The 15996-nt window shown below is 45.2% G+C and overlaps 1 protein-coding gene across 1 annotated transcript in view; it reads left to right on the top strand.

Moving 5' to 3' along the window:
• Positions 1 to 15996, top strand: part of COQ8A (coenzyme Q8A) — a 50254-nt gene that overhangs the window by 27523 nt on the left and 6735 nt on the right. Inside the window, exons 3-5 of the mRNA XM_074262597.1 lie at positions 3149 to 3547; positions 6000 to 6066; positions 13776 to 13850. Coding sequence (XP_074118698.1) covers positions 3149 to 3547; positions 6000 to 6066; positions 13776 to 13850 — 541 coding nt within the window. The remainder of the gene's footprint in view (positions 1 to 3148; positions 3548 to 5999; positions 6067 to 13775; positions 13851 to 15996) is intronic.

Raw genomic sequence — 15996 nt, 5'->3', positions numbered from 1 at the left:
GAGGCAGAGGGGGGCTGCCAGAGCGGTTGAACTCTCAGCACTCTCCCATAAAAGGAATCTCTCCCCTGCCTGTATAAAGAAAGAAGTGAGAGACTTGTGGCTCCTCTCCCTGCCCCTGGCCCATCCTCTCCAGGGTGCCCTGGAGAGTAAGCGAGGGGAGAGCTTCCTGTCTCCTGTCCTCGGCCCTGACAATCTAGGGTCTGCACATCCAGGCTCTTCTAAACACTGGGTGCTGCCAAGAGAGCCCTGCCACGAGAGGGGGGCCTTGTTCTTACTCTTCTCTCTCAGGGAGAGCTGGACAGGTAAGCACCTGTGCTCCAGCCTCGGTCACCCATGGTCAGAGACCTGGAGTGTAGAGTAGAGGCAGCTGATGTCACGGTGATGGAGCCCGGGGCCTGGCCTCAGCTCAGGGGCAGCCTCGGACACTTGCTGGACCTATTCAGGGTGTTGTGAGGATCAAATAAGACCCCCTTTGTAAAAAAGTTCTTAGTGTGGTATCTGGTACATTATAGTGCCAGATAAATAATTCCTTCCTTTATTTTATCCTGCAAAGATTTAATCATCTTCTGCCTTTCTTCAGGATATGCAGTATCTTCCCCCACTGTCACTTGATAAGTGCTCAGGGAATAAAGACTAAAAGAAGAATATTAGAATGATAAAGTACAAATTGTAACCAGGCTGCTCTCTTCCTCAGTAAACTGTAGTAGCTTCCTCTTATCTTTTAAGTTCAAATTTAAACATCTTTCTTCAACATTCAAAACACTTTGTAACTTGACTCCAATCCACTTTTTTATTCTTAATTTGTATTACTTCCACACTCTATTGGACTATTGAACAAATTATTATTAGTTGTTGTTGAACTATTTTGTTCAATTAGTTTTGAACAATTGTTGAGTGCATTAAGGGAAGTGATATATGTTAGCCCATAAATTATTATAATGTACTATTTATCATATCTCACCATATGTTATTTCACTATAGATTATTCCTCACTCATGTGCCTGCCCTTGAATAGACTCTTTCCATTCCTGGAATGCATGTTTTCTCAACACTGCCACCTCTTAAAACCCCTCATTTCTTTCAGAGTTCAGACTAAGCACCATTTAAAAGAATTTATTTTATTTCAAACTTAAAAACTAAAACAAGCATTTCTATAACAAAGTAGAATAGAAAAAAATCATACATGAAACTGCTGTGTACAACTTGCTACTCCTTTTAAATATATAATAAAATTCTTGTGTAACTTTTTTTCCTTTTGTCCTTCTCCCCTACCTTAGAGATGGCTACCCTTAGACACAAATATGTATACATAAGTAAAACCATCCTATACACACTTCTATTTATCAGTTCTTTCTCTGGATGTAGATAGTGTTTTCTTTCAATGGGCCTTTGTAGTTAAGTTTGGGTATTTATAATAGTCAAAATGATTTAGTTATTCAAAGTTGTTCTTAAAATAATTTTGTTGTTACTGCTTATAATGTTGTTTTGGTTATGTTCATTTCACTTTCATGCAGATCTAGCCATATTTTTAAAGATCATTGAGCTTCTCATTTCTTATAGCACAGGAGTATTCCATCCTGGTCATATATCAGAGCTTGTTTGTCCACTTCCCAGTTGACAGACACCCCTTCTACCTGAGTCCCTTTTGCACCCTCTATCTACTAGCATCTTTTTCCAAAATGGTTTTGTTTTTATTTTGTCTGTATTTATGTATGCATGTGTGTATTTGTTGTCTTTTGGATAAAAGGAGCTTATTCCCCTCTCCCCCACTCCTTATATCTTCATTGCCCCTCTGTGCTAGGCACTCAATAAATAGTTGATTGGCTGAGACATTGATACATCTACCCCTTTCCAAGTCATATAACACATTCTAAAACCAAGTTTTCTTTTGTCCTCTGATGCTAACTGAGGTTCCCATGTTAACTGAGAGTTCTGTTTTGGTCATCTCCAGTGTGACTTTTCCCCTAGAATCTGTTAGTCTAGAAGGGCCACATATGACTGTGATTAACCTGCTTATGCAGATGGGGAATTGGCACAGTATGGTGAGAAAGCAGAACTCAAGGTCACTGATGGTCAATGGGAATAACATGGATTTGAAAGTCAAGAGATCTGGAGCCTCCTTGTGCTCATCAGGATTGCCTGACCTTGAGAGAGGCGTGTGTGACCCCTTCTTATATTTAAGACCCTCAAAGTCTGACTCTGACTTACCGATCTAGCCTTGTTCCACATTACTCCCCATCATTCGTGCCCAACCAGACCGCGCTGCTGGGGTTCTGCCACCTCTCTGCTGCTTGTGTTCACACAGGTCTAGGATCTCCCTTCCCTTTCTTAACCTCTCTCGATTCCAGTATTCCTCAACCTGGAGGGCCCAGCTCTGACTTCTCTGACATCCCTCCTGCTGCTGACAAGAGTGTTCTTCCTCCTCAGGTTTTCCTAGGACACTTGCCAGGGGCACCTCTCCTATGCTCCAATCTCACTGTGCCTTGAGTACTTCTGGGTTCAGAGATTCTAGCCTAGGGTCTGTGGATTTATTTTTATAAAAAATAATTCTATAGCAGTTTCATTAAAACGGATTTCTTTTATAATTCCATCTTTTATCATATGTATTTAAAAAATTCTTCTGATAAGAGATCCCCAGACTTCACCATTCTGCCAAGACCCCTGTGCTGGGGAGGAAGGAATGTTAGTGTTCATCTTTGTATATTCCTGTTGCCTGTCACTGTGCTTTGTTAGATTGATTTGAATTGCCAAACTTATTGGAAATGCTTCCTATGAGTATTCCACACATGAGGCCCCTTGTGCGGCTCACACAACCCTGTGAGGAATGGGGGGACCGTGGTATTGAAGAGGGGAATCCAAAGTTTGGTTGACTTTTCTAAGGCATCCTGGCAGATTTGCAGCAAAGCCAGAATAAAAATTCAGTTTCCCTGGCTTCTGTGTAATGGATGGGGAATTGAGGGAGAAGGTAGGTTTTGCTTCCTTAGAAGTCTCTGAGAGTAGAAGAAATCCAGGATAGTCACGGGAAGTGCTGTCTTCAGGTGGGGCTCTGGAGGAGGACTTCTTGGGCGAGAGTTGTTATCCAGCCGGGCCTTCCTCTTTATTTCCTCTGAAACCTTGATTTACTTTTTTTTTTTTTTTTTTTGTGCAGGGTACCCATCAGGCCCAAGAGCACTATCCGGACACCGGGGACGATCTAGGCTCTGAATTCCACTCCTCGGAGCCAGAGGCAGAGGGGGCTTCGGACTTTTCTGCTTCCACTCCTCTTCCTCCGTTTCCTGGCCAGCTCCACAGAGAGGGCCCTGCTCCTGCTTATGCTTCTAGTGGACCTTTTGGGGAAGCGGGGGCTTCAGGCCAGCCCTTTGGTCCTGCCTCAGGGAAAATCCATGGGAAACTTTTTGGAGACTCTAGGGACCCGTTTGCTGCCTCAGGTGTGCCACGGAGGTTTTTCCACCAGGACCAATCTTCAGTGGGGGGCCTCACTGCAGAGGATATTGAGAAAGCGCGGCAGAGCAAGGCTCAGGCTGGAAACAAGCCTCACAAACAGATGGTATGGGAAGGGGCCAATCGCAGGGGAGGAAGTGGAGCTGAGGGGGGAGGTCTGGTGTGGCATCCATTCCCCAGCGAGCTGCTTCCCTCTGGCATCTGGAGGGGCATCTGCCTGGGAGGTGCAGGCCTTTTAGGGGTCTGGGAAATGGTGAAAGGGACAGGGAAGGAAGGGGGCAGGTGGAGGGTTCAGTTTTAGTCCCATTGCATAGGATGAAAGGAGAGGGGTTTTCCTTTGGAGGCCCATCTCCTCTCTGCCCTGTATTTACCTTCATGGACTGCAGGATCCTTGGTTACCCTCGGAGTGCAGCAGTGACAAGGCTGGTATCCCATGTTCAAGTGGCAATTTCTGAGGTGTATGCAACATGGAGCAGAAAGGGAGGGGGGACCCAAGGGTTTTCATGAAGGCTTTATGGTCTTCCCTAACTTCCTTTGATGGCTGTTTCCTTGCCTCTGGCCTACCAGGGAAGATGGCTGTAAGCTGATCAGCTAAGAAGCCCTGGAACTTAGAAGGGACCTTTAAAATCTTCCAGCCCAGCTGGTTCAGTTTACAGGGGAAAGAACTGGCCCCCCTGAGGGGAGGCAGCTTGTGCAAGTCCACACAGGGACCTAGCAGCTGAGCCAGGAGCTGAGCAGGAGAGCCTAGTTCTCTGGTCCAGAATGAGGATAAATGTGACCATCTATAGGAAACACTTCAGCCTCTTCTTAGGAGAAAGGTGGTACTGTTACTATGGTCATTTTATCATCATTATCATCGTCACCAATGTTAGTAGTAGTAATAATGTAACTTATAAATCTAATTTTAACTTCAAAAAGTATAGACTGTGTTGATGGAATAGCGATTAGTGTGGAGGGTAGGAACCCAGAGTCCGATCTTAAAAAAAGGTCTTAAGTTGGAGGTCTCATTTTCTTCCTTATCCTCCCTCCCCTCAGACCTAGGTGAGTAGGCCACTCTCTCAGGCTGCATTGATGGTAATAGGTCTCAGCAAGCCCTCCCCTGTCCCATCCTTTTCTCCCCCCTCCACACTCTGGGAAGACAACTTTCTCAGGCTAAGTGTGGCCGGGCAGGCTGGTAATGGTAACCCTGACACAGCTGGGCTCTGCCCGGTTACTCTCTTAAACTCAGGCCTTCCTGCTGCTGTGAGCCAGGCTCAACTGGCTGTTTCTCTTAAATCTGTCATCCCAGGTGTGGGGGTGGAGGGGCTTCTGGGGGGGGACTGGGCTGCAGACTGTACCTCCCAGGCTGATGTGTCCTGGTGCTGGCTGAGTGGAGCTGCTGTGCTCTGGCCAGAGATCAGATGGGGGAGGAGGGGCTACACACACATCATATTTAGAGAGGCAGTTAGGTGGTCCAGATGGGTGGAGTACTGGGCTGAGAGGGAGACTTAAATGCCAGTCCTGTCCCAGATGCTAGCCGTGTGACCCTGGGCAACTCGCTCCATCTCTGTCCGCTTCAGCTTCCTCACCTGTAAAAGAGGCTAACAGTGGTGCCCGAGGTGCCCAGGTGCTTGTGATGCTCAAGAGAGAGGACTGAGAAAGTGCATGGTAGAAATGCAGCTACCCCTGCGCTAGTCCTACTAGAGACCCTGTTTCAAAGGCAAGAAACCCATTGGTCTTTTATAAGCTCTTTGTAGTTTTTAACCCATTGCTCTCCTGCACCCTGGAAGAGTTGGCTGGAGGGTCCATGTAGCTGTGGATTGGATGAGCCCAGTACTCTGCCTCCCCTCCTTTCCCACCCTTACTCCCCTTACTCCCCACCCCCCTGCCCTGGCTTAAGGGTAGAAAGAGCTACATCCCAAAGGGAAGGGGGCTCATTAACATTCTGGGCTGGCCTCTGGCCTCTGGGTCTTTGCTCTGTGCTTTATACCTGGGGCTGTTCTCCTTTGAGGGCCTGTGATCTGGCAGGCTTCTCCAGCAGAAATCCCAAGGCTCCCCAGCTCATCTACCCATGGTGTGTCATGGTTGCTTCCCTCTTGGTGGGGTCAGGAAGGTGGACCCTCATGAGCCCCGGCTGGCTTCATGGGGCTAGGGCATACGGAGGGGACCTACGATGAGGGAGCTGAAGCCTAGAGAGAGAGATCATATGACTTACCCAAGATCACTTGAGTGGGAAGGGTCAGGGGTCTTTCCTGCTCCAGACCCAGCACTTTTCTACTGCCTCCTATCAAACTGCAGACTGCTAGGTGGCTCTTGGCTTGGGTCTTGTGGTCAATGACAGTTGACTGACCCTAGATTAATTTGGGGCCTTCTGGGGCCTGGGGCTCCTTCCCTGGCCAGCCATAGTCTGTACTTGTGGGTCTTCTGGAGTCCCTGATACTCTATAGAGGACATGGTAGAGACTCTTCGGGATGGGGCTGGTGTCCTCCTCGTAACCCCCACTGGCTGCCACCCTCCCCCCCCCCCATCCTTGTGGCCCATGCTCAGCCATCCCATGAGTTTCTTTTTCCTCCTTCCAGTTAAGTGAGCGGGCCCGGGAACGGAAGGTGCCGGTCACTCGGATCGGGAGGCTAGCTAACTTTGGAGGTAAGTGGCCCGAGGCATCCTCCTGCCTCTGAGATTTCTGCTCCTGTGCTGCCCCCTGCACTCCTGCACACCCAGGAATAGGGCCGCAGGTTGTTAGATGCTCCTTAAGGTTTACTCAGCATTCACCATGCGCCAGCCACTGCTGTCCCAGGGCAGGAGGTGGGGTCTGAGGAGAGTGCAGCAGAGGGGGTGCTGAGCCTGGGACGAGGGGAAGCCCCTTCCCCCCTGGCTGCCCACCCCCTGCCCACCTCCTTTGGGGAGCAGCAGCAGGCCAAGTGCTCTGCCTAGGACAGGCCTGTGGGTGATCCGCTAACCTCCCTGCTCAGGGCCATGAGGGCTCCCTGGGCGTGTCCGGCACCCCCTTCTTCCCCTTCCCTCGCACTATGTCCCTGCCTACAGTGACTTAGCGCTTCATGGTCCACACTCTCTCTAAGGTTTGTTTTCCTGATCTTACCAGGGAGGAGACTGAGAGAAGTGGAAGGGATTCTCCAGTGAGCTCTGAATGGCTGGAGTGGGATTCCCCCCCCCCCCCATGCCTGCAGCCTCCCCTTTCCTCTCTCTGTCATCTCCTCAGATTCTCCCAAGATGTGAATGTGTGTGTAGGGGGGGGGTTTGGGTGCTGGAGGGCTCCGTGATCCTGGCCCAGGCCCTGCAGGCTCTGCTGACTGCACTGCTAAGAGCATTTTCTCCTCTTGGAGTTCCCTCTGCCATAGGTCCAGTTCCCCTTCCTCTCTTTGTATTTTCACTTCTCTTATCTTCCATTAGGTTGTGAGCCTCGGAGAGCAGAGGCTGTATCTTTTCCTTTGTAATCCTCCTTCCTAGCTCCTGACCTTCTCTCCCACTCTCCTATGGCCTACCAGGACTTCCTGCATCTTCTTTAATAAGTTTAATTTAAATGACAGACTTTTCAGAATTGTTGGAAGAGGCTCATGTTTTGAGATCTATTTGGGAAGGGGAAAGTCCTAGTGACTTTTCTGGGTAATTAGAATTGATCTGAATAGGAATTAAATCCTGGTGAGTTTTGGCCCTGTCCTTGCCCTCAGGAGGGGAATGACTGAAGGAGGTACAATCAGAAGTGGACAGGCTACTTCTATGGGTGGCTATCAGTGGTGTCCTTTAATAGGTCACAGTGTGACCGCCTTTGAAAGCAATAGGACCAGGACCAACCCCAGGCCTTTTGTTAGCTGTGTCCAGGAGTTCACAGAGGCTGATTCTCATCGTGTCCTTTGTCATTTAAAATCCAGTTAGATGTTCCGCTCTAATTCCTCTCCCTTCCTTCTCTTTCCTTTCCTGCCAACTTACTCCATTTGAAGCTGTTGCCCAGGCCAAGTAGTTGGGAATATTCCCCCAACTGAAGTGAAACCATCTGACAGTAGCCGTATTCCACTGAAGAGGACGGTAGCAGCCTGCCTCACACCTCAGTGTGGGTGTGCGCTGGCCGGCACACGAGCCATGGTGGGCCTTGTCTCTCAATCCGGCTCTGCAGGATGGCTTTCTCTTCCCTCAGCTGTGAACGCTTTCCCTTTCCAGATTAGCTTATCCTCACTTTTTTACATCCCTCCTCACAAACTTGCCTCAGTTAGAATGTGGGCTCCCAGAGGTGGGAATTTTTGTTCCCTTTCTGTGTACAGCATCCATCATGTAACAAGCACTTGAGAAAGACTGTTTCTAAGGGATGACCTTAGAAATCACCTTCCTTTTACACTAAGGAAACTGAGTCACTTGCCAAGGGATGCTCAGCTAATTAGCGGCCAAGCTAGACCCAGAATATAAGTTCTTAGTCAACAAGCATTTAAGCACCTACTTGGTACTTGAGAGAGGAGCCAACAATGAAGTGTAATCCCTGCCTGCCTCCATGTGGGTGTGTGTATCCCTCGTATATATGCATATATATGTATATATATTTATGCATACATTAACTTATAAAGTGATATTAAATTTACCTTTCATAATATGTATATAAATATGGATATTATATACATATAATAATGTGTATATAAAATGTATCCTCTATAGAATACACACTTACATATGTGTGTACGTATATTTAGATTTTCCCCAAGCCATAATATAAGGTTAAAAAATTTATTTTCTGGGGGAGGAATTCTCTGGCTTGGGGGATTAGAATAAGGTAGTTTCACTCTTTTGTTGCTTGGTATGCCCCAACCCCTTGTCCTCAGGTGCCTAGACTTCTCTCCTGCCTCTCTCCCATCCTTTCCCCTGCCCCCATGGGCAGGTCTCTCCCCACATTTGGTTTGGACCCAGGAAGAGGAATTCCTTGAATGAGCCCTCAGTAGTGCTGGGCTTGCAGAGATGTCAACAGGGTGAAAATAAGCACTTTGATGTAGCTCGTACATTTGTAGGGATGTTGTAAAAGAAAATACAGACATAAAAAAGAATAATAAAGAAGTAGGTTTCAAATTGCACATCTTCAACATATATTGAATTACTGTCTAGGAGAGGAAATGGGAAAAGGAGAGAGAAAAATTTGGAACACAAGGTTTTTGCAAGGGTAAATGTTGAAAACTGTCTTTCCATGTATTTTGAAAATAAAAACCTATTTAAAAAGGTAAAAAAAAAAAAAGGTATGCTTCAATCTGCATTCACATTCTATCAGCTCTTTCTCTGATCTGAGGATAGCATTTTTCATGATATGTTCTTTGGAATTGTCTTAGGCCACTATAGCTGAGAATAACTAAGGCATTCAAAGTTGTTGCTTGTTACTGTGTACAATGATCTCATAACTCCACTCAGTTCACTGTGCATCAGTTCATATTAGCCTTCCCAGGTTTTTCTGAAACCATTCTATTCATCATTTTTCATAGCATTCCATCATAATCATATACCACAATTTATTTAGCTATTTCCCAGTTAATGGGTGATTCAATTTCCAATTCTTCCATCACAGAAAGATTTTTGTACATATAATAATTTTTATTTTTTTAAGTTCTTTAGGATATAGATGCTATTACTGGGTCCAAGGGTATTCATAATTTTATTGCCCTATTATCCTTAATGGTTCAGAATTTCAACCAACAATCCATTAGTGTCCCAATCACAACCCCTCCAACATTTATTATTTTCCTTTTTTGTCATATTAGCGAATCTTGTGTGAGGTGGTTCCTCAGAGTTGTTTTAATTTGCATTTCTTTAGTCAATAGGGATTGAAAGCATTTTTCCATGTGTCTACAGACAGCTTTGATTTCTTCTTCTGAAAACTAATTCTTAACATTCCTTTGAGGAAATGACTTATTCTTTTTTTTTTTTTTTATTCATTTTTCCAAATTATCCCCTCCCTCCCTCCACTCCTTCCCCCCAATGGCAGGTAATCCCATACATTTTACATGTGTTACAATATAACCTAGATACAATATATGTGTGTAAATACCATTTTCTTGTTGCACATTAATTATTAGCTTCCGAAGGTATAAGTAACCTGGGTAGATAGACAGTAGTGCTAACAATTTACATTCACTTCCCAGTGTTCCTTCTCTGGGTGTAGCTACCTCTGTCCATCATTGATCAAGTGAGTTGGATCTTCTTTATGTTGAAGATTTCCACTTCCATCAGAATACATCCTCATACAGTATTGTTGTTGAAGTGTACAGTGATCTTGTGGTTCTGCTCATTTCACTCAGCAACAGTTGATATAAGTCTCTCCAGGCCTCTCTGTATTCCTCCTGCTGGTCATTTCTTACAGAGCAATAATATTCCATAACCTTCATATACCACAATTTACCCAACCATTCTCCAATTGATGGACATCCATTCAACTTCCAGTTTCTAGCTACAACAAAAAGAGCTGCCACAAACATTTTGGCACATACAGGTCCCTTTCCGCTCTTTAGTATTTCTTTGGGATATAGTCCCAGTAGTAGCGCTGCTGGGTCAAAGGGTATGCACAGTTTGACAACTTTTTGGGCATAGTTCCAAATTGCTCTCCAGAATGGCTGGATTCTTTCACAACTTCACTAACAATGTATCAGTGTCCCAGTTTTCCCACATCCCCTCCAACATTCATCAATATTTTTTCCTGTCATCTTAGCCAATCTGACAGGTGTGTAGTGGTATCTCAGAGTTGTCTTAATTTGTATTTCTCTGATCAGTAGTGATTTGGAACACTCTTTCATATGAGTGGAAATAGTTTCAAGGAAATGACTTATTCTTAAAATTTTTGACTTATTTCTCTACATATTTGGGAAATGAAACCTTTATCAGATAAACTTTCTGTAAAATTTTTCTCTAGCTTTCTTCTTCTAATGTTGGCTACTTTGATTTTGTTTTTATAGATTTTACAGATTTTAAATTTAATGTAATTAAAATTATCCATTTTGTATTTTAGTGTTCTCTGTATCTTGTTTGGTCATAAGTTTTTCCCTTATCCATAGATCTGAAAGGAAAATTGTTCCATGCTCTTCTAATTTGCTTATGATATTACTTTTTTTGTTGAGTTTGTAATTGGTATTTTAAAAAAATTTAATAATTTTATTTTCAAAATACATGCAAAAACAGTTTTCAGCATTTACCCTTTAAAACCGTGTGTTCCAATTTTTTTTCCTTTCCCCCTACCCTCCCCTAGACAGAAATCCAATATAGTCTCAATGTGCAATTCCTCTAAACATATGACCATAAATATCACACTGCACAAGAAAAATCAGATCAAAAAGGAAAAAATGAGGAAGAACAAAAGGAAACAAACAACAAAAAAGGTGAAAATATTATGTTGTGATCCACATTCAGTTCCCATAACCCTCTTTCTGGAGCCAGATGGCTCTCTCCATCACAAGTCTGTTAGAATTGACCTGAATCACCACCTAATCTTGTTGCCATGTACATTGTTCTCTTGGTTCTATTCATGTCACTTAGCATCAGTTCATGTAAGTCTTCAAGATTTTCTGAAATCAGTCTGCTAATTATTTCTTACACAACAATAATACTCCATTACATTCATATGCCATTACATATTCAGTCATTCTCCAACTGATGAGCATTCATTCAGTTTCCAGTTTCTGGTCACTACAAAGAGAGCTTGCCACAACCATTTTTGCACATGTTGTGGGTCCCTTTCCCTCTTTTAAAGATCAAAGAGGATGCAGAATTTGATAGTACTTTGGGCATGGTTCCAAATTGCTCTCCAGAATGGTTGGGTCATTTAACATCTCCACCAACAATATATTGGTCTTTCAGTTTTCCCACAACCCCTTTAACATTTATCATTGTCTTTTAGCCAGTCTGAGAGGTGTGTAGTGGTACCTCAGAGTTGTCATTTGCATTTCCTCTAATCAATAGTGATTCAGAGCATTTTTTCATATAATTAGAAGTGGCTTTAATTTTTTTAATCTGAAAATTGTCTGTTCATATTGTTTGACTATCAATTGGAGAATAGCTTGTATTATAAATTTGAATCAATTACATATTTTAGAAATGAGGACTTTATCAGAACTCAAATATAAAATTTTTCCCCAGATTTCTGCTTCCCTTTTCATCTTGGTTGCATTTTTTGTTTTTGTACAAAGCCTTTTTAATGTAACATAATCAAAATTATCCATTTTGCATTTTATACTATTCTCTAGTTCTTCTTTGGCCATGAATTCCTTCTTTTTCCACATATCTAAAAGGTAGACTTATATTACTCTTTATGTCTAAATCGTGTACCCATTTTGATCTTATTTTGATATACAGTGTGAGATATTGGTCTATACCTCATTTCTGCCAAACTGCTTTCCAATTTTCTCGACAATTTTTGTCAAATAGTGAGTTGTTGCCCCAAAATCTTGGATCTTTGTGTTTATCAAACACTAGATAACAATAGTCATTTATCAGGCACCTGTTCTATTCCACTGATCCACCAGACTTTTTTCATTATTGCCTCTTTTTTTTTTTTTCCCCAGTAATGGAGTAGAGAAAACCACTGGATAACCACTTCCAGGCTAAGTGGAGTATAGAAAAGAAATAGAATTGAGGGATGGACTGCCCTTTTTTATCTGGAAGAATGTTTCTGGTCCCATTGTTCCAAAACTGACTGCCTGGTTTGGGCTTTGGAGTGCCAAGGAGGAGGGAACACCTAAAGGTTCCTTCCATCTCTGGCCTTGTCCTCTATGAGACTTTCTGAGAAAATCTTTAAAAGTCTTTGACACAAACTTTTCCTCCCATCCCTGACTTCCTTTTTTTTTTTTTTTTCTTTTCCTAATGTGGATTTTATAGGTGCATGGTTGCATCTGTCTTATTTTAATGAACTGAATCCCCTTTATTTTATAGAAATTGTTTTTTGTTGTTCAATTCTTTTCTTTTCTGGCTTTTAATGACCCTATTTGGGGTTTTCTTGGCAAAGATTCTGCAGTGGTCTGTCATTTTCTTCTCTAGCTCATTTTACAGATGAGCTATTTACATTTTTACAGATGTGCTGTTACAATCTTAACAGGGTGAAGTGACTTGCCCAAGATCTCCCCGGTTGTGTCAGAGGTTCAGATTTGAACTTATGAAGATGTCTTTTCCCGACTCCAGGCTCTGACACTATCTACTACACCACCTTGCTGTCTTTGTTGATTAGTCTTTTTTTCAGAAAGCTATTTAAGACTTTCAGCTTACTTCTTGAGTTAAAGGGTTAAAGGGAAGCAATATTGAAAGGTATTACAGGAAAAGGATTTGGAATCCATACCTTCATTCATCCTTGGAGATTTTTAGGACTGCTTAATGACAGCTTCAGTGGGAAAGAAAAATCTATCTAGTTCATTTTAATATCAAACTATCTTTTAAAAAGCTTAGTTGGGGCAAGGAACTGGGCAGAGAGAGCTTTATGGGAAAGTTGCTGTGGAGAAAGTTTGAACAAATTTTTAAGCTCTGTAGACTGGAATGAGTGGAGACAATTTTTTTGGGGGGTCTACCCAGTCATGGAGCATTATCATTTTCATTTTTTCTCCTTTTGATTCCCCTGGCCTCCTTTGCTTAAAGTATCTTAACTTGAGGTGCATGAACTTGGTTTTTAAAAACATTTTGATAAGCATCTTTCAATATATTTGATTTCCTTTGTAATGCTACATATTGTATTTCATGCTTCCAAAAGTGTGACTCTGAGAAGGGTCCGCAGTTTTCACCTGACTTTATCAAAGGGCCCAGTGATATCAAAAGGTTAATTAGTGTGTGTGTGTGTGTGTGTGTGTGGGTGTTTTACTTGGTCACTCTTCAGCTTCCTTCTCACTGATACCTGGGCTGTCAGGAGTAGTTGCATCTGATTTTTTGTTTGTATGAGGTCTGAAACTCCTGCAGCCGTATGAAGACAACTGGAAGGCAGGTGAAGGTTAGAGGCAAATAATCAAAATGTATTTGTCTGAGACCATGAAGGGGTGGGGCTGCTGCTACAGAAAGTGGATCTCTATTTCTCCAAAGTATTTGGACTGATGGGCTAACTCGGGGATCCCTAAAGCGGAGCTTCCTTGTTGGATGCCTTGGTCTGGCCGGAGGAGGAGGAATGGCGGGTTGTGAGTCTCAGTGCCAAGGGATGTGGCACCAGCGGCTTATGTGGTCCATGGACAAATCTTATTGCTCAGAACCTCAGCTTTCCCACCTATAAAGTGGGAATAATAACATCCCGTATCTGTGTGAGGGAGACACGCTTTGCAAGCTTTGAAGTGTGCTACAAAGATGAATCCTGGTGGTGATTGTTATTTGTCCTTGCTGCCATGACAACTGGGTTTTTGTTCTTGTTTCAGGGCTAGCCGTTGGTCTGGGCTTTGGGGCCCTGGCTGAAGTGGCCAAGAAGAGCCTGCGGCCCGAGAGTAGCACAGGTGAGTCACACTCTAGGACCTGAAAAAGTCTCCCCTCCAGATGGAGTCCTGCTCCAGAGGGGACTGTGAGGTGTGATGGGAGCCCATCTGAGGTGACTTTGTGGCAGGACCAGAGGCAGGAAAGGGGCTCGTCTTCCTCTCCCTGGGGGAAGGAGCCTCCCTTTGGATGGAAAGATGTTCCTTTCCTTCTTTAGGACAATGGAGGGGGGGGGGAACCAGGGCCATATGACAGGACGGTGCCACTGGGCTGAGATGCAAGTGCCCTATGGCCCTGGCACATTATCATTGGGTTCAGGGCAAGACTTGTATAGTAAAATCTCCGTCACTGGGTATAAGGAGGAGCTTCTGTCTGAATTAGTGACAAATCCTGATTATAGAGTATTTGAAAAGGAAACATTATTACTTTCAGGGACTTACAACCATCCAATCCAGTAGCTCACAAAGTGCTGCCAAGTTTAGGGGGCCCACTGTATTGAATGTGTTTGAGTGTTTGTAGAGTTGAGCTGGTCCTCTTGAAAGTGCTTGGAATCATTTGTGTCCTTTGTGGAAGCCCCTCCCCCCTTCAGCTCCTTTAGTCTTGTACAAATCACAGGTTACTCGGGCTGTGGGTGTTGGCTCCCCCGTTCATGTTTCTCATGGGCCACCAAATGACCGCAGCTTCCCCCGTGTGTTCCTTCCTTAAACCTGCTCTGCCCAGGGCTGCTTAGAAGTGAGGACAGGGGCAGGGGCAGGGACAAAGACAGGGGCAAGGGCTGGCAGTCATCAGTGGGGTGGTCACACCACGAACTATGGGGGCTTCAGGGCAGAGGAAAGTCAATCTTGTAAATGGGGAGGAAGTTTTGTTGCGGGAGGGAGGGAGGGAGGTAGGAAGGGGGTTCTGTACTCTGCTTGTGCACAAGTAGAACCTTGCCTCAGGAACCCAGCCAGAACCACCCTTTGTGTTTGGAGCTTGGGGTGCCCCGGGAGGTGATAGTCAGATTTGATCCCCTTTGCTGGGCCTAGGACTGGACTTAGGGCCTCACCCCCAGCAGAGGTGACCCACCAGTCATTGTGTATTCAGTAAGTGGCCAAGCTGGGAATTGAACCCTGGTCTTGTGAGTCCAGTCCATTTACCTGGGTGTGCCCAGCAGGGGAAAAGAACTTGACTATTAAATGTTCGCGGCTCTGGATCTTAGAATCAGGAGTTACCTCTGATCCCCCCCCCAGAATCACTGCTCCCCACACGCACTTTGGGGGTGCCTCCCCACCTCCCAGCTGTCATTGCTCTGACTCCAGTCAGATGGGGGTGGGGGGGACCAACACCTCTGACCTCCATGTCCAGAGTGACTGAAGCCAAAACAGGGTGGCGTAGCTGGGGCCAGGTGGAGTGGCCATGGCCTTGAGACGGTGTGAGGGCGGTTCTGTGCATGGCCATGGCCGTGTGGCGTCAGCGCTCCTGCTGGATCAGAATTCAGTTTCCAAGCTGGGAGCGGCTGTCCAGTCAGGGCTCTGCCTCTGTCACCTCATTCCCCAGAGGGCCGCAGGGAGGGTGGGGCTTGTGGGTCACTCATGGGACCCCACACCTGGAGCTATCCAATTAGGTCTGAGCTCTTTGCCCTCCCTCTTCCCCCTGCTTTTTTCTCAGGTCTGGTCAGTGAATCATTCAAGGGGAACAACAGTCTGTCCTTGTGCCCTGATGGGTGCTGGGCACCTCACCTAATGGGGCAGCTTTGCTGGACCTTCCCCAGCCCCTTTCATTGGGGGTCAGTTTGTGAGGCTGGCCAGACATGGGAGGGGAGGGGGAGGTTCTCGGCCTCTGGAGGCAGATTCTTCTCTAGCTTGTCCTTGTGGGTCAGGGCGCCCTGCTGCCTCTTGCCCTTCTCAGTGACAGCATCTACACCCACGCACACTTTAGAACTCACACGGTGTGTGCACCCCTCGGCTGGGCTCTATGGTGGCTGACGGGAGCCCCGGTCTGAGCCTTCTGCTGTGCCAGGGGAAGAACTGCCTGGTGCCACACTATTAGCCACAGTTTTCCCATCTGTAAAATGAGCAGAAGGAAATGGCCCGCCCTCCAGTGTCCCTGCTAAGAAAACTCCAAAGGGGGTCAGGAAGGGTCAGACCTGATTGAGCCCCACAACTGATGAAGAGCCAGACCCTCCCTCCA

Source organism: Sminthopsis crassicaudata, chromosome 4, assembly GCF_048593235.1.
Source record: "Sminthopsis crassicaudata isolate SCR6 chromosome 4, ASM4859323v1, whole genome shotgun sequence".
Taxonomy (NCBI): Eukaryota; Metazoa; Chordata; class Mammalia; order Dasyuromorphia; family Dasyuridae; genus Sminthopsis; species Sminthopsis crassicaudata.
Note: the sequence above shows the minus strand (reverse complement) of the source record. Positions and strands in the feature narration are given on the sequence as shown.